The following is a 19180-nucleotide window of genomic DNA, read 5'->3' on the forward strand; positions in this document are numbered from 1 at the left end:
TATGGTGTCAGAGAAATTCACTAAAATATAATCTCCTCGACCGTAGACAAAAGCCTATTCCTTGGTCCCAGGAGGATATGTATAATATATATTTGAGGACTGAAAAAAATAAAAAATAAAAAAAATCTCACCATTCATTTAATTCCACGTAAGACTATCTAAAAATGTATCCTGTACACTGTATTTTAAATCTTGATAATCTTGAACATGAACAAAGACACAGCCAAGTGTACTTCATTTCTAAAAAATAGACTTTATTTAAAATTATTAAACCACAAAAAGAGACAGCATAAAGGAACACAACAAGTATGAAAGTGACAGAATGAAAGGACATTCATTTACAAAGTTTCCACAATACTAAAAACTTGCTAAATTGACCTCCACATGGAATTTTAAATTTGATATTTAAACCTCATTCTGCCCATATGTCCCGTGTTTTTGAGCTGTAATTGGAGATTTATGGTAAATGGAAATGGACTGCATTCATATAGCGCTTTTATCCAAAGCGCTTTACATTTTGCCTCACATTCACCCATTCATACACCGACGGCGATGTCTGCCATGTAAGGTGCCATCCAGCTCGTCGGGAGCAGCTGGGGTTAGGTGTCTTGCTCAAGGACACCTCGACACTTGGTCAGGTGGACCCGGGGATTGAACCACCAACCTTCTGGTTTGCAGACAACCTACATGAACCACTGAGCCACTGCCGCCCATGCCGAAATTTATGGTAATTGTGTTGTACAGCAGGATTCGGTGGAGACGGTCAGAAAGATCAGAGTTGGTCCTCAGTCTCAACTTGTGTTTGAGCTTATAAAAGTGGAGAAGTGTAACACTGAGGCTCTATACAGCAACAGACCATCAGACAGACAAGCAGTCTGAACAAAACAATAGCACCTAAACTCTTTAGCCCGAAACCCTTCTCTGATAAAATCACCAAATGCTACTAATGCATTGCACTTGAGGTCTTACATTCACTATCTGATCAAATAAGTGCTAAAGTTATCGCGGTTCGTGCCAAACATGTGAAGCACATTTTAACTGCGCTAGTTTAATAAATAATATTCCAGCTCATAAACTTTAAGTCCTCAGTGTAGAATTGTGAATTTGAAAGGATATCAGAAATCTATCCCACAACACAACCATCAAACACCAGAAGAACTGTGTCAAATGATTTAAACGTCTATTCAGAAAAAAACTAATAATAGGTTTATAAAAAAGAGAAAATAAGTTAGTTTGTATATTTACACAGGGAAAAACTGTCCGGGGAATACTGAAAAGGAATCACCATTCCTTTAAGTCCAACAGTAATGGTCACTGAACAGCACAGAGTCTGGCTTTAAAGACAGTTTAGACTGTCTGGAAATAATAGGTTTACTTTGATATGCTCTCACTCACTCACACACTCACTCGTGTATTTACACATCAGTTCACACTCACACTAACTAGTCTTCTGGCGAGTCTTCTTGACTTCTGTGGCCACGGCAGAAGCGTTTTCTCAATGCTAAAACGTCCAGATCTTCCTGTCAGATGAGGTCTGTATTCTTACAGGTGGAAACAGTTCTGAGAGGAAGGGTTTACGTGACAGGACCCGGACAGCCATGTGCTTCTGAGCGTGCAGGGTCTTCACTGCTATTGGCCGAGGGAGCCGTGACGTCGCTGCTTTCTGATTCCCCCATGTGCAGATCTGGCCGATCTTCCTCTGGCAGGGTTTCACTGACTTCTTCACAGCTGACACACGCCTGCAAATAAACACTTTTATTAGTCTACATGGATATGTTGAATGTATATCCTCCATGCAACAAAATATGCATTAAAAACAGACATGAATAGATATTAGATAAAATATCAATGCATACAGACCTTGACGTCGATGGCTTTGGGCAGTCCGCCTCTTCTCATCCAGGGATGCACTTCCGCCAGCTCTCTCTTCTGCTCTTCTGTAAATCGCGGCTGACTTTTCTGCATCTGCCGTAACTTCTCCCTGTCCTCTCTCAGAACCTTCTGGATGTCGCTGCAAAAGGGAAGAATTTGTTTGTTATTTAATGCCATGGCAGCTTCTGTTGTTATTTTCATGGCAGAAAACAATACAAGATTAAAACCTATCCACCTTTTTCCTAACGAGCCGACTGCGTTTTAGATTATGGGAGGAGCTTCCAGTTTTAGGACGTTCCACTCAAAAAGACTAAAGAAATCATTTCAAATCATGAGGTTGTGCTACAAATAATCCTCATCCGTCAGTTTGACTGCGTGTTCTATTTTCAGACGCAAGGAGAATAACGAAACGCCTGGTATTTTTCAGGAGTTCGAAACAGCCGACAAAAAAAACCCTTTTCCTTTAAACAACCATTGCTCCTGGCGATTACGTAATAAGTGGGTGTGGCACAGAGGCTCCGACTTCTTTGACGTGAAAATCTATTTCTTATGTCAAGGTTAGATGGCAGTTAAAACAGTCACAATGGAGACAGTGACAATTTTTTTAATGTTTAATACTAAAGGCCCTGATTTAACGATCTAAGCGCATGGTCTAAAGCACACTGTGCAAGTGCATTTAGTAAGTAATGGGTGTTTTTTGTGCGTAATATTCAATAAACCAATCAGAGTCTCATCTCCCATTCCCTTTTTGCGCTCGTGCCATAGCGGATTTGCTATTTACACGGTGGAATTTGCAAGCGGAAAAATTGAACGCTTCTCTAGTGAGGAATTGGATCTGCTCGTCCTGCTTGGTCGTCATTACTGCAAATAGGTCACTGACTTTAGACCAAGTTTTTGTTGGTAAAGGGTGCAGTCTATTTCAGTTGCCTCAAAATAGCGATGCGTCAAAAATGCGCCTGAACACACCGCGTTTTCAGACCAGATGGGCGTAAATGCACTTTCCTGTAGCTCAACAAGTAGAGTGTAGCGCTAGCAACGCCAAGGTCATGGGTTCGATTCCCAGGGAAAGCAAGAACTGACAATAATTTAAAATGTGTACCTTGAATGCAATATAAGTCGCTTTGGATAAAAGTGTCTGCCAAATGCATAAATGTAAATGTAAATTTGCTATTTAAACAATGTGAAAATCATAACTGTGTTGGGCTGAAACTAGCACGTCTGGTGTCGGGTGTATGATAGGGTCCTATAAAGCAGCTTATTTTAAAACATTCTATTGTATAAAGAGCTATATAAATAAATGTGACGACTGGAGTGCCTAATTGCAGAGCTTGTGCAAACATATTCACATTGCTACGATCAGATGCTTCCTTAACTGCTGTTTTCTCATCGCTGTCATTTTTGTTATTGAGAGATAAGCATGCAGCACATATTTACATTTAAATTCATCTAAACATTGCTCTCAGCAGATGTTCGCTAACAATATATGCTGAAAAGGTATTTTAAACTTCTTTTTAACCCTAACAGGAGAATGAAAAAGAACTTTGCTGTGAGTATATCGTGCCTTAAAGGTTTAAAGAAGAAGGGCAGGAAAGCAGAGGTTGGGGATGGGGGTGGGTTACTGGTAAACGGGCATAACTGGTAGTGGATGGAGGGGGTGGGAGGGGTCTATTTCTTTTTTTCCACCCACTCACCGAGATGGTAACTGGTATGACATCATAACATCTTCGTCTACGTTAGCCATGAGCAGCCACGGTGGGTCCTGTAGTACATACTTGATCAGGTTTGCACTCCCATCCAGCGCCATAGAGCGCGAACCAGAGCCTTGCCCCTTGGCCTTATGGGATTTCTGGGAGGAATCAACACTGCCGAAGTAGTTACTGCTGTTGTTGCTTGTGTTGCTGCTTCCTGAGGAACAAAATAAAACAGCAAAAAGGGGTGGTGAGAGAAGTGAATCTTATGAAAAGCACCATTTTATAATGAAAAGTCTGTACTGGAGAAATCAAACGCAATACAAAAATAAGTTAAAGGAAGTGGGAAAACTTTGATTATTGTGGGCTTAGAATTTGCGATTCTTCCACTTTTTAGGATTGCTTTCATATTAGGATGTAAAAAAGGGTGATTTCAAAATTGTTTTAATTGAAGTAAAAAAAACACAATTTATTTGATCAAAAATACAGTAAAACGGTAATATTGCGAAACATTATTATAATTTAAATAAATTGTGCAACCCTGCACTACGATCTGCACGCTGTAAAGGACACTACAGATCAGCAATTAAAAGGACACAAGTGCCATATCAGGTCGATCACCGAAACATCAATTCTCACCAGTTCTGCTGGCAGATCCGCCACTGGCAGACGTTCCACAACCGTTAGAACCAGAGCGCATGGAGCCTGAGGTGGCAGAGCCGGTGCCGGACCGCGAGTCCTCTGGGAGACTGTCCAGCAGGTCACTAGATGATGAGAACTCATCGCTATGTTGACCGTCGATAGGTGACTCTTCCTCCTAGAAAAACAACATTATATACCATTAACAGATTTCTACACAACATTATGTAAAGCAAATTGGAAATACGTCACAGCACTGAAGAAAACTCGCTTGCGACTTCCGGTTCACTGGGACTTTAACTATTCACACATTTAGAACTATAGCTGCATAGTTGTTTACTTGCTCATTTCTATCCCTGTGGATCAGTTGTAAAGAAATGATGTACCAAATGTTTCAATTGTCTAAGAATAACCTCTGGGCTCAATGTGAAGAAACGACATTTTATTCCTGCAGCATTATAGGAAAGTGTATATTTTCATTTATTTTTAATTAATTATTAAATGTTTTAATGCAGAGGCACTTGGGTGTGACATCATATAATGTGGGGAGATCCTAAATAATTTTGTATGCTTAAAGGCTATTGTGAAAAATATAAACTTTTAAGCTGCATGGTTTATTGCATATATGAAAAGTGGAGTAGATGGCATAACATTTTTAAATGTATTTATTTATAATTTATTATAATATGTTAAAAAAAAAAACAGATGCATGCATGCTTTAAGCCTAATGTAACTACAACATGATGCAAGTATCCTCATTTTTTTTTTTGGATTGCCTTGCTTAAAAAAAAAAAGATAGAATTATATAGCTCTGGAAAAAATTAAGAGACATATATATATGCCTCTTAATTTTTTCCAGAGCTATATAATTTTTTCCAGAGCTATATAATATATATATATATATATATATATATATATATATATATATATATACACTGCCACCTATTGGTCAATCCAAAGTTTTGCATGTGAGATTTTCTGGGATTTTTTTATTGTGCATGTTACTTGAGAAGGAAAAAATGTGAAAAGAGCACCTTGGTATTATCATATAACCAAAACGTAACTGTAATATGATGATACACGAAAGTGAGAAAAAGAAGAGTCCCAACCTGTGGCACTTCCTTGTCAGGTCTGGTTTGCCCAGTTGCACTCCCTGCTTTCTCCACACTACTACTGCGGTTCCCCTGCTGTACAACAGATGGCACCGTGCTCTCCTGCCTCTCAGCAGAGCGTTGGGTCTCCTCTAACTGCAGCAGGTTGAGCTGCAAAGGCGAGCTACAGCGTGACTGGAACAAAGGCGGGGAGGGCGGGCCACTTCCTCCTACAGACTGTGGAGTGGGGCTTCGCAACAGCTCCTCCCTTAGCTCAGGCTCAGGTGGTTTTGGGGGTTCCTCAGGGCTAGCAAACTGGAATGGCTGCGGCTGAAATGGAGCCTGTGAGGTAAAGGGGTTCTGGGAGGTGAACTGAGTCTGTATGTTAAAGGTCGACTGCGGAGGGAATGGTGCCTGTGTGGTGAAACTAGGCTGAGGTTGAAAGGAAGGTTGTGCAGGGAAAGTTCCCTCCTTGGGGTAGAATGGCTGCTGCGGAGGGCTGCCCATCTGTGGGAACATGTAATTGGGCAGTACGAGTGCCACCATGGGTGTGACCAGAGGAGCCGAGTACGGCGTTTGGATGGGCTGCATCGGGATGCGTGGGTCCTGGCTGCACTGACTCTCCCTGAAGCCTGACATCTGAGGTTCCACCCTGGGCTGCATGCCGCCCGCTCCTGGGTACATCTGCAGGGGATACGCAGGCATCACAGCTGGATAGGCCATGGGGAAGGTGGATTGGGATGTGTCCGAGGGAGACCAGGAGGTCTGGTTAAGGCCCTGTAACTGAGGTCTGTGTGGCGCCCTACGGCCTGAAGGAGTGCTGTCGGAGGACTCATTCGGCTTGATTCGCTTGGATTTGGTCTTCTTGTTGCGACCCCGGCGGTTTCCGGTGGTCTCCAGTGCGCTGCCACCACCGTGCTTAAATGAGCGAGGAGCGGGAATAGCTGGAGAGAAAGATTAGAGAATTCACATGATTTGCATTCACATGATTATATGACTGTCACACAGCAACGGTTGGAGTTAAAAATCTTAATTTGTGTTCTACTGAAGAAACAAAGACACCTACATGTTGGATGCAATGGGGGTAAGCAGATAAACATCTAATTTTAATTTTGGGGTGAACCATCCCTTTAATTACACAAGCAACTGGAACATTTCTGTAAACACAAGAACCTTCCTTACCCTCAGTTGCAACTTGTCCTTTCTGTCTCTCCAGATAGAGGGAGCAGTCTGCTTTAAAAGCATGCACGCCTCGCAGCTCTCTGAAACGGCTGAGGAACGTCTGTTCTTCCTTCTGGGTGTGTGCCGCCAGAACCTGCTTGGTTAGGCCCAGTTTCTTGTAAGCCTCTCGCTCCGGATTGTGCGGTGAGAGTGCAGCCGGAGGGACAGCGAGACCCAGACCTTCAGTGCCTTCAGCGCTGGGGACATCTTCAATGATCTCTACAAAGAACAAAAAAAAAAGACGTTTAACTCAACAATGAGTGCAGTGTTCTATCAGAGGTGACACGACCAGCACTTGTTTACGCGCTGCATCAAAGACTTCTCAAGTGTATCTCATGCATGATGGGATGGGAACCAGGGGAAAATGCAAGTAGGATGCACCAATTTTTGCAGTCCTACACGGCTGATTTGCTCCTTTATTTTACCCATCAACTCAATCAAAAGTCTTTCCAATCAATTTTTTTTCCCCATGTTGTGGTAAGATTTTACTAACTTTGCAAGTGTAGTTTGGAAGAGAATTCTTGCTTTGGAGAGATGGGTCTTGTTGAAGATACAACTAAAACAAAAAAGGTGTTTTACCAAGGAACATAGAAAACACATACAGCTCTAATGCAGATAAGCGTATACCAAAACCTAGTGAGCTGCATCACAATATATGCAATTTCCTACATAGGCAGCAGACATCACGGCAGCTCACTAGATTTTGGAATAGGAACATTATTTTTAAGAACAGATAAACAGGGAAGACAAAGAGTCACAGACAGCCTAGACAGACTGAGACAGACCGACAGACAGACAGACAGACAGACAGACAGACAGACAGACAGACAGACAGACAAAAAAATTCCATTTACCTTTCTTGTCTCCCACGTGTACAATTGTGCTGCTGTAGCTGCACTGGCTGGTAATGGACACAACGCTTTCAGGTTTACTGGGCAACGGGAGTGGGGTCAGAGACGGAGTCACTACACCAGAGCCTGGAGGCTTCTTAGATACATCTAATGACGAAAGACCTGGTTGGTCCTTTAGATGGCTTGTTGCTGAAAGCAGAGAAAATGCAGAATAAACAGAAAGTCAGCGGTCACTCAACAACCCTCATACAGAACTGTTGTATATACAGGATTAACACCAAAAATGGCCTGATAATGCATTGATAATGCAATGTATTATTCTTGTTTAAGCTTTGCAAACTTAAAAATTTAGTTTTGCGTGAAAGTATCTTCTTATTAAACTTTTTTTACACTTACAAAGTTCCCAATTCTTCGGTTTGCATGTAGGAATCCTCATTATGCTACCTTGTGTGAGGCTATTTTGAGCCTTGTTAGTGGTATTAACTAGCAATTTCATTTGACTTACTCTGTGACCCATATGCGTTATACGCGAATCTGTTTTTAGAGATAAAACTCTTTACATACAGTTTTCATGAAAACGCATCCCAGAGAATTATCTACTCGGTAACCATGTGTTAATTACCATTAGGATCATTTTTCACTGGAGTTGTCTTTTAATGAATATTTAAAAATTAAATATAAAATTTTGTATACTACTTTAAAATCTCAAATATCATGGTAGGCATGTTTTAAATGTTTTATCTGTTATTGTTTAAAAAATTGTCTCTGGAGAAAATATTTTTACTTTGTGAACCTGTTCACAAAAAATTCTGTGTTTGTTCTTCATGCAAACTAGACCTCTCCATTACCTTCAGAGACTTGCATGGAGCTCTCGACAACTCTCTGCCTGTCCTCATCTGAGTTTGAGGATGTGGTGTTTGAGGAGGATTGGCACTTTCTCTTCACTGTTATTGGCACGTTGCAGCTCTCCAAATATCTGGCGGAAAAAGAAAGACATCATCGATGGAAACAAGGTTTACAAATGACTAACCAGGATGAATGTAAAACAAGATCATGTCTGATCTGCTCCGTTTTGTCTTTATTACATTGTTTTGTACCATTAAGCCCCTAAAATAATTTGTTTACTGTGGTTTGCATGTACAACAGACGTGCAGTAATCCTATTAATTTTGATCTCTCTCTGAAACCCCACAATGAAACTACAGGTCTTCGATTACCCTACACAAGATGGACAAATCACCACTGAAAATCTCAGGTATATAATTGTAGAAAATATTTGACTTGAGTGAATTTGATAAACTTTAAAGGGGTGGTTGCATGCAATTTCACTTTTTAAACTTTAATTAGTGTGTAATGTTGCTGCTTGAGCATAAACAGTATCTGCAAAGTTACAGCACTGAAAGTTCAATGCAAACGGAGATATTGTTTTTTAAAGTTATGGCAGTTTATTGCTTACAAAAACGGCCAGTTTGGACTACAACAAGCTTCTTCCTGCGTTGGTGACATCTTAAACCCTTGCTATTTACTGCAGATGTGATTTCTGTGCCGTGCCGTTTCCACCTGTGCTACCTGTGCTTGGCGCTTCAGCCAATAAAAATACATGAAAACTACATTTGGCCATCTAACCAATCTAAGACCATTGCGTTTTTCGGAGGGATGAGCTTCATAGAAGCAGGAAGCAAACGAGCCGTTCAAAAAGACAGTGGAGACAGCAGTGTGGAATAAAGTTAAAATATAAGAAAATACTGCGTTAAAAAAAGAAGAAGAAGTATTAAGACATGTTTTACTGAGCCCCATAAACACAACCAAGCCTAGAAAAAAACATGGAACCACCCCTTTAAAAAACACAACCTAGCCAAATGCATTAAAACTGAGCATGTTTTTTATTTTTATTTTTCTGGCTGAATTATTATGCTGATGTGAAAAAGTGCTAATGAGATTTCATCAGATAAACCTAATGTTCTCAAGTTCTCATTCTTCTTCACAACATGCTTAATTCAGCTGCTCATACTCTCTTTGCATCACAAGATCAATACTTTGATTAAATTTGCAGAGACCATGCCCCATCAGTTCTCACATTGTCGTGACTTTACGTCTTTGTACCTGATTACGCTGTCCAGGCAACTGATCTGCTGATAGGAGTAGACGGTCTGGTCTTTGAAGGCTAGCTCTTCTTGCACAGTGGCACGCTGCACCTCAGGAGACTCTTTACAGGTGGAGAGAGAGGCTGAGTCTTTGGGTCGAACCACTGGATTTTTCTGTTGAAACTCTGCAGGAAAGAATGTATGGTTTAAAAAATTGCTCTATGGCCAACAGTAATTATTAACAATTGCAATTTAATTAAACAAATGTTACATTATATTAAAGAAAATAAATTAATAATATATCACAACATTTGTGTGTGAAAATATATATTTTTTAATGTTTTTGAAAGAAGTCTCAAGATACAGTAAAACATTATTATTGTGAAATATTATTACAATTTAAAATTCTATTTTAATATATAATAAAATAAAATAAATTTCTGTGATGGCATAGCTGAATTTCCAGCATCCTCACTCAGGTCCTTCAGAAATCATTCTAATATGCTGATTTAGCTTGCTGATAAATATTTTTGCGGACATGTGATGCACATCTATTCAGGATAATTTAATTAATAGAAAAGTTCAAAAAACTTAAAAAAAAAATGCATTTAAATAAAAAATAAAAATGCATGCTTGCTGAATAAAAATATTAATTTCTTAAAAGATCTTAAAGACCTCAAACTTTTGAATGGTAGTGTATAATTTAAATGATAAAATTATATAATATATTCTTTTATTCAAGTTAAAATCATTAAAATGCATGTGACAACAGATGTTGGAAGTTTTTCACTTATTTTGGGGTCAACTGAAAATTTGATTCTTTTTAGTGTGAAAGGTTTTAACATAAAGTGTGCTGTTTTAATGTGATTTGATGCAATTTTGTTCCACAGTTCGAATCACAATTGCAATACTTGTTGATATAATCTCACTATAATTCTTTGATATCATATCGTGGAGCCATAGTCTTCAGATACATTTCTGTTGCACACAAACAGATGTTGTGCACAAATGGTTGTGGATATTGGTACATACTTGTAGGGCTCCTCTTCAACTGCAGCTCTTGGTTTTTCTGCATGTGAACTCCTTTGCAGATCTCCTGAAAGCTCCTCTGTGAAAACACATGCATACAAACATTTTGGTTCTTGTTGCATAAAAAAAGAAGAAGCTATTTCTAAGTACAATTGGGTGACTGTGTGAAAGCATTTGGTTCGAACCACTTATTTAGAATTCATCATGTGACTCACGGGCTTGGCTCTCCTGCCGTCCTCTTCCTCTTGTCGCTGACGTGTTCCGTTACCGTTACTTTCACTGGATGAGGCCACGCTCATCAGGTGATCGTTACTGCCCAAACTCCCATAGCCACTAGAGCTGTTGTTGTGCACCGGCTACAACACACAAAAACAAGATTCAACCAGTGACTTTAATTTCACTCATTCTAAAGACTGTAATACACAACACAAGGAGATTTTAAAAACACTAGGCATCATACACTAAACGACACACACTACCAGACTTTTAAGTCGTTCCAGACACAACAAACTCACGGCGAAACATGCATATAGTATAAAACTTTTTGTTTTCCAGTCTGTTAAACCGTCTATTCCACTGTCTTTTTTACGGAGAAGGACGTTAAACCAATTGAACTCATTCAATTGGATTTAGACCATTTTGTCAATTAAATCCATTAATCTGCCTCTTTCAACTGTGAATGAGTTTCCGCACCTGCACCAGGAGTCGGTGAATTTGCTCCGTGATTTCCTGGATGTCTGAGTCTATGGATTTGCCCTCAGCTGTGGCCGGGGCTGCAAACACATCTTCATTCACTGGACCCCTGGTAGTATAGAAGAAAAATACAGTTACACTGCTATTCAAATTCTGCCACCTTAAGTTTCAGTATTACAGTATTGTTAACAAATATTAAGCTAATCTTGGGACTTTCAGACACATTCCCCTATTGACCCTGTGCACTCACATGCGAACTTTGTGTCTGCCAATGATGAAGGACATTTTGCGGCTCCAGGGATTGACAAAGCTAGACCAGCTGGTGTCTATGGTGATGTACTCTCCATTACGAGCACAGAAGCGGATCGAGTGATCAAATGGCTGGCCAGCATACTGTAGGACTGATGAGACAAAAAAAAAAAAAAGATTTTATTCGCAAATAAGATATTTCAAGGTACACAATGGATCTTTTTTGTTCAAAATGTATATAATGAGGAAGTACATTATGAATCCATCTTCCAAACGGTGTTCTGTCTTATCCTGAATCTCTACGGTACACCTATAGTAAATGTTTATATTCAGATGAATTTAGGGATGAAAACCACTACGGAATAGCTCAGTACCTCTGTGACTTGCCATATACATCAACAGAGAAAAGTAGCTCCGGCTACAACGATCATTCACAAGAAGCATGCTGTTTTTTATTAACTGCCAAAAGTTATATAGTGTACCTTTAAAACCCATTTTACTAATAAACAAATGGATCTGCCCCCAATTTGTTCCAAAGAACTGGATTAAGATGCATTAGGAGAAAGTACTTTCCAATAAATATATAACCTTCAGTGAACTAAATGGAGACATTTTTTGGTTTCATGACTTTAAAAGATGTCTCTGCCTTTTCTTTTTGTATATATAAAAACATAAAAAAAGCCCTCACTCTTCTTGTGGATGCCGAGCATGGCTGGTCGATCATCGGGATGCAGGTGCAGAAGGACAGGTGTGCCGATCAAATCCTGTGGAAGATATCCTAGTAATGGAACAGCCCTACGGGGGAAAAACACCACATAATAAATACTGATTAGTCTGCACAACAACAGTTATCGCCTTTAATATGCATGATTATGAGAAATGGAAAAAAGCAGGTGCTCAGGTACAGCTGTTGTATGAAAAACCCAGTGCTTAAAATGTCCAGCTAATCTTCATATAGTTCGTCAACAATGCATTAACACACACACACACCTCTCATCCACATCCTGGAACACACAGCTGGGTGTGTGCGTTGTGGTGAAGATTCGTTTGTCCGTGGGGATCCTTGGAGCTGAGGAATTAATATAAAGCTTTAGACTATTTTTTACATGGAAAAGTACATTTCCTTATATATACCCAATGCAGAGGATGCAACTTTAAAACTGGGACTTGCCAACATAAAAGCTAATCGGAATTTTATGTAGTTAAACTTAGTCAACCTTTTTGTAAAGCAGTTCAATATAAAACAAGTAAACAGAATGTAGTTGGCTTTGGATATATATTTGGTATCTATTTAATTATATACTACCATTCAAAACTTTGGGCTCAGTATATTTTTCTTGTTTTGTTTTAGAAAGAAATTTATACTTTTATTCAACACAATGCAGAATGCAACAGATCAAAAGTGGCAGTAAAGTGATTTAGAGTGTTAAGAAAAGATTTATATTTGAAATAAATGCTGTTTTTTTTGTGTTCTATTTAAATAGAATCATAAAAAATATGAATCATGGTTTCCACAAAAACATATCAGGCAGCACAACTGTTTTCAACACTGATAATAATATGAAATGATTATTGAGCAGCAAATCAGCATATTACACTGATTGTTGAAGGAAATGTTGAAATGCTCCTGTGTCATTACAAGAACAAAATACTTTAAATTAAATAAAAACATATGAAGATAAACTAAACATTTTAAAGTGTAAAAATATTACAGAGCTTTACTGTTTTGACATTTCTTTGTTCAAATAAACACAGCCTTGGTGGGTATGAAAGACCCCTTTCAAAAACTGAAAAAATATATTGTTCCTAAACTTTTGAATGATAGTATAAAAAAAAACTTTTTTTAGTTTTAGTATAGTAATTTAATTTTTATTTAATTTTAGTTAAAGTATAGTAAATACAACTAATAAAAATAACCTCCTTTATTTAAATAACTACATTTAAAACATATTTATTTGGAACCAAAAAAAAAAGATGCACTTTTTGAGACATTACAGCACAAAGAAATCAGTAAAACAAATCAATAAATAAATTAATTATTTTTTTAACCATTGTTCAAATAAATCAATTTGCTAAAATCATTGTTAGATTGTAAGCCTGCTTGTGCATTATAATATGATATTAATAAAAATGAATCACTACTTGAAATATATGTTCTACATAAGGAGAACGTGTAAAGGAACAGACCTTCGTAGCCGGAGTGCACTCTCTCGGCCAGCAGGAGGCAGCAGAACTGATCTTCAGAGTGCTCTGTATCCTGAACCTTCATCAGATAAGGAGTCATTCTGAAGGGATAGTACTGAAGATCTCCTTCACACTCTTTACCACCACTGGAGAAGAGGACGAGAGAAAGAGCGTTCCACACACATTCAACAAAAACATTTTTCTACTTTTTGAAAAGCAACTTATATATAGGTACATTTTATATGTCTGCAAAACTAATTGTAAGTCCTGTTTTACCACCCAAGTGCTCAATCCCAGGTTTCATTAGTAATTTTCTGCACTACGCTGCTTAACAGTTGTTTACTGAATGCATGTTTTCCATGTTAATGTTAAATGCAGTATTAATCAAATCTTCTTATTTACAGAGAACCAGAATTAACTTCCCCAGACTGATTAAAAAAGGAAAATCTATGAATAAAATCATGCTGAGCAGATGGTGTACAGGATGCAGTCAGTATAAATTTACTTCTAACCCTCCAACACACACATACACTCACCTAATACGACAGAAGAAGGATTTCTCCTGCATGCAGTCTGACGGTGACGACTCTTTAAGGAGGGAAAAATAAGAATGAGATGAGTTTAGGTTTAATTCAACAGCGTGTTGTATTTTAGATGTGACAAGATCAGCTGTAGATTTTAACTAATACTGGTTGTCGCATCAAGGATTCAAGAACCATAAAGAAGCCTCATTAATTAACACTGGTTTTGTTTATGAATAAGAAACAGCCAGTTTTGTCTATTTATTAAGCTAATTCTGAGAACTTCCTTGGTACATCAGAGGACTATACTGTATTCGCAGTGTGGTTTATGAGACAGATTAAAGGGTTTGTTCAGTTGATGGTAGCCATTTACTTCCATAGTATATTTTTCCTACTATAGAAGTCAATAGCTACCGTCAACTGTCTGGAAACCAATATTTTAAAAAATTCTGTTCAACAGAAGAAAAATTTGGAACAACATGAGTATGAGTAAATGATGACAGGATTTTTAATTTTGGGTGAACTATCCCTTTAAGGCGATTTGACGTCTGTGTTCAGATCAGTTGGTTGGTGTGGCAGTGTTTTTAAAGATGCTTAACTTATCTGTTGATATTGCCACTGATCGTGTAAAGGTATGGCATACCTGCGCCAGTGCACATGCTCCAGGAAGGCAGTCTGTACGGTGTGGTGAAGCTATAAAACACGCTAACATCCTGCGGTGTAAGAAACTCCACAAACTTGGCGTTCTTGAACACATCTCGTTTGCAATTCAAGATGGAGGCGGCCTGGTCTGAAATGTAGACGATCTTCCCAGTGATGAGAGACACCGCCACTGCAAAGATATCCTGCGCAACACAGATTGCATAAGCAAACTACTTAAATATCAAATCAAGCAAATGTCTCTGGAAAATAATTTGATATAAATTTGATCATAACTTATCACAGCAAATTAACTGGAACACAAGTAATACATTAATGGACCCTAAAATAAATTAATAAAATGAAAACGAGATAATAAATAAATGAATAAAATGGATAATACAAGCATACATACATACATACGTACACACACAAACAAACTTACTGTGTTTTTGAGGGTGTATTCAGAGGTGATGCTGTCTATCTCCTCTATGGTATATGATGAGACATCAAGCCCTGATGGCTGACTGTCATTAATCATAAGCAGCTGATAGTATTCTTCATTTGCTGAAATAGAAATGTAGAAAAAAAACTCCAAGATAAATCCACCATGCAAATCTAATTCATATAGCTGGTGTAGTGTAGTACAGATTAAGTATGTGCCTTATAATGAATAAAAAACACTGCAGTGCATGTACATTTGACTCAAAAATTACTGTATGAAAACTAAGCTTTGATTGGTTGCCTGTGTGTTCTATCCACTAATTAACACGTAACAAAACGCCTCTAAGAAAAACAATCCTTCAGTATATAAGGTTTATTATAATACAGTCCTTTGCAATAATTGATTATTATTAATTGAAATAAATAGGAACAATCTAAAAATGGGCAGACACTATATAGAATGCATCAGCATATTAATCACATGATTAATAGTAGTTCTACCCAATTTGTTGAAATATTGCTTGCACTGCTTCCATGTTGCAATGTATTGCAGTTTTATGTGCCTGGCTACATTTTCACACATTGATAATTTACCAGAAAGTAGGACTATGTCCCCTGTGGCCAGGCAAGTGCTCTTTTGCATTATGGATGACTTATGTACTGATAATTTAAAGGTACTGCTCACCCTCCACCTGTCTGACGCAGCGCAGGGCATATTTCAGAGTGTTGAGCGTTGTCGACTTGCTGCCCTTGTTCCGCTTCTCTTGCGGCAAATGAAGCTTCAGCTCTTTCAAAGTTTTGATCAACTCTTTCTGGGTCTTTGCCTTGGCAGACTCTTCGCTGCTGCAGGTGCACAAAACACACACATGCACAAACATGTCAGCAATAAAACCCATTTGAAAAAGCATTAAAATCAAACATTTACACATGCATACAAATGATTTACAAAATACATAACTCCTCATTCTACCAGTCCACCATCTACACATGATTCTGCTCTACTGCTAAATATAACTGGGATTGATAATATGCAATGTACAATGCACATCGATTTTTAAAGGTCCCGTTCTTTCCATCTTTCCATAATTCCATCTTTCAAACTTTAGTTAGTGTGAAATGTTGCTGTTAGAGCATAAATAATACCTGTAAAATTATAAAGCTCAAAGTTCAATGCCAAGCGAGATATTTTATTTAACAGAAGTTCCCTTTCAAAGCCTACAGCGAACGGCCGGTTTGGACTACAGCAGGAAGTGCAGGGATGTAATGACGTCACTAGAACCGTTTGTTGACTAACGCTCCGCCCACAAGAACACGCAAAAAAGGGGGCGTGGTCTTGTTGCTCTCCCACGTGGAGAAGACATTCAGCGCTTGCATCTCCCCGTTATGGTAAGAGGCGGGACCTCTCCGGGCAAAGTGCGCTAAGCTGCTGTCCAATCACAACACGGGAAGCGCTGGCCAAATCAGAACTCGTTACGTGTTTCTGAAGGAGGGACTTCATAGAACAAGGAAATCATCAGGCCGTTTTTAGGACAGAGAAAACAGCGGTGTTCAGATTGTGTGAAATTGTGTGTAAATTGTGTGAAAAATACTGTTTTTTACACACGAAACATGAACTCATGTTATATTGCACACTGTAAACACAATCAAGGCTTCGAAAACACGTGAAGAACGGGACCTTTAAATAAAAATGTGTATATTTTTTGTAAACATATTGAAAATAAAAAAATATATACAATTAATATATTAATATTTAATATTAATATTTTTTATCGTTCTGTGAAAATTATGGCAGAAAAAGCAAAAAAAAAAAGATAAATACATATATGGTCATATATTACAAATAAAACAAAATACATTTAAAATGAATAAATAAAATATAATATAATATAAAAACTATATATAATATATATATATATATATATATATATATATATATATATATATATATATATATATATATTATAATAAATATAGTATAATAAAATTAAAAAAACTATAAATAGATAAAACAATCAGATCTACTGCATTCAATGGTAGAAGGTCTGTCTGGTGTGCTCGTTTCTAACCTGCAGCCGCTGGTAGACGGGTTGTCTTGCTCTGAGCTGGCACTCAGAAGGCTGAAGGCATTCGTGCTGCTGGGGGGTGAGGGACTGTGAGAGTTGGAGCTGTAAAAAGAGCACACACACAAGAAGCCATCATAAAACAAGTCATAAACTACAGACTCCCTTTATGACTAGTAATCAGGCAGATATTATTTTAACAGATAAGTCTACCTTTGATTGCTTTACAAATGTGATTGGGGTATATTAAACTGTGCATATTGAATAATGAATTGTTTAGCCCTCAAAGCAACGAGGAATTGCACTGAATATCTTTGCAGGGGAATATTAATTGCAAACTGTTCGACATCATATCCAGCACTTGGAAACCCTGTGTGCCATTGTGACAAATATGATGGCGTTATTGAGAAATGATTCATTCAGTATACCAGCTGAAGCCAGTCAGGACCGTCTGTTGCAAGAGAATAAAGTGACAAGAACATTTTCAATCACTGTGGACAATCAAACCAGAATTAGGTGCTCCTCTCTTATATGGAGGTCACTTGGACGTTGACGTCCATCTAGGTTACATAATCTTCAAGTGTCTTCACTTTACCTATAAACCACCATGCGCCATTCCGAGCCACGCCATGCCAACATTAGCACAGCTAAGAAGGGCTTGTATTGCAGGCTTCTTGTAACTGAGACAGACCGAGACGGATTAAACTGCTCAATTTAGCGCGCTGATACTATTGCAAGCCCAAAGTCCAGCTGCAGGTGACATGCTGAGGGGCATGAATTCACAAGGAGTGATTACAAATAGTCCACTAAGTAGCTTAGAATAGAAACAAGCTTCACATGTTGCAGCTATTAGCTGTAGGTGAGTTAATTATATAAAGCACATCTGTGTTAATCTTGCAGGCCAATGTGTTTCGATGCTATTGATACACTCAGTCATTTCAGGACACTAATGAGATCGGAGAATTTGGAAGATTATTATTTATACAACAGCACATGCAGGGAAGTGTGGCATCATTAAATGCTGACTTTGTGTTAAAGCGTGAGACATGTACCTGTCCACACTTCTACAGGTAGACTACAGGAATATAATGTCACATAATATAACCACACGTAACGATTATGGGTTCAACCACCAATGCAATGTCTAGAGAAAATGATGGCTGAATGCAATAAATTGATTGTAAAAATAAGTCTAAACGTATCTCACAATCACAATTACAATTGTGACTTTATATCTTAAATTTGAATTCTAAACTTTAACTCACAATAAGTTTTTTATTTATTTTTTACTTAGGCTTCAATATTTGTCAACCAATGAAGGTATTATCCTTCATAGTTGATATTATCACAATATATCTAATAGAAATATATGGTATATTTTATGACCGGAAGACATTACAAATGCCATATTTCTTCATCAAAAATCACTGATTTTAAATATTTATTTGTCTTAAACTTTCAAAACTGAAAAATGCACTCTATGAAGATATTTAACTGGCCAATAATTTGCCAATTGTCTATAAACTCAAAAAGGCCCATTAATTGTCTTAGCAAATATATATTTTAAATAATATGTTAATTTATGTATATGTGTGTTTGTACACAATATGAAAAAAATACATTAATGCAAATATATAATATTAAAGAATATAATATAATTTCTGTTCTCCAAATATAATAAGAGAGTGGGACTGTAACAGGGAAAACCGGACAGTTTTGAGTGAGAAAGAAAATGAGACACAAAAAGAGAACAAACAGTTCCAGGCTTCTCACAAAGCCTCACCCATCTAGTGTATACAGAAACAAAGCACAGTTTGTCATAAGAAATGCATGAATCGCAGAGCGACTAAGTGTAAAGAGCACTTCTTTTGACGTAGTGACGCTCTTAGACTGACTTCTAGCCAAATGAAAAAAAC

General features: G+C 37.9%; 1 protein-coding gene across 3 annotated transcripts in view; it reads right to left on the minus strand.

Annotated features, from left to right (window-relative positions):
• Positions 1 to 233: 233 nt before the first annotated feature.
• The window catches only part of per2 (period circadian clock 2), a 32522-nt gene continuing 13575 nt past the window's right edge, over positions 234 to 19180 (minus strand). The window contains exons 3-24 of one of the 3 annotated variants that reach the window (XM_067452674.1): positions 17271 to 17369; positions 15890 to 16047; positions 15206 to 15327; positions 14765 to 14966; positions 14137 to 14188; positions 13604 to 13746; positions 12407 to 12485; positions 12105 to 12211; positions 11418 to 11568; positions 11168 to 11276; positions 10690 to 10830; positions 10478 to 10553; positions 9465 to 9630; positions 8211 to 8338; positions 7366 to 7551; positions 7005 to 7067; positions 6473 to 6730; positions 5309 to 6234; positions 4200 to 4377; positions 3645 to 3777; positions 1861 to 2011; positions 234 to 1739 (exon numbers count right to left, since the gene is read on the minus strand). In XM_067452674.1, coding sequence (XP_067308775.1) covers positions 1575 to 1739; positions 1861 to 2011; positions 3645 to 3777; positions 4200 to 4377; positions 5309 to 6234; positions 6473 to 6730; positions 7005 to 7067; positions 7366 to 7551; positions 8211 to 8338; positions 9465 to 9630; positions 10478 to 10553; positions 10690 to 10830; positions 11168 to 11276; positions 11418 to 11568; positions 12105 to 12211; positions 12407 to 12485; positions 13604 to 13746; positions 14137 to 14188; positions 14765 to 14966; positions 15206 to 15327; positions 15890 to 16047; positions 17271 to 17369 — 3793 coding nt within the window. In that variant the 3' untranslated portion in view covers positions 234 to 1574. Of the gene's footprint in view, positions 1740 to 1860; positions 2012 to 3563; positions 3778 to 4199; positions 4378 to 5308; positions 6235 to 6472; positions 6731 to 7004; positions 7068 to 7365; positions 7552 to 8210; positions 8339 to 9464; positions 9631 to 10477; positions 10554 to 10689; positions 10831 to 11167; positions 11277 to 11417; positions 11569 to 12104; positions 12212 to 12406; positions 12486 to 13603; positions 13747 to 14136; positions 14189 to 14764; positions 14967 to 15205; positions 15328 to 15889; positions 16048 to 17270; positions 17370 to 19180 lie in introns of all 3 variants that reach the window. The other 2 variants (XM_067452672.1, XM_067452673.1) reach the window with 2 other exon arrangements.

Source organism: Pseudorasbora parva, chromosome 9 (assembly GCF_024679245.1).
Source record: "Pseudorasbora parva isolate DD20220531a chromosome 9, ASM2467924v1, whole genome shotgun sequence".
NCBI classification, from domain to species: domain Eukaryota; kingdom Metazoa; phylum Chordata; class Actinopteri; order Cypriniformes; family Gobionidae; genus Pseudorasbora; species Pseudorasbora parva.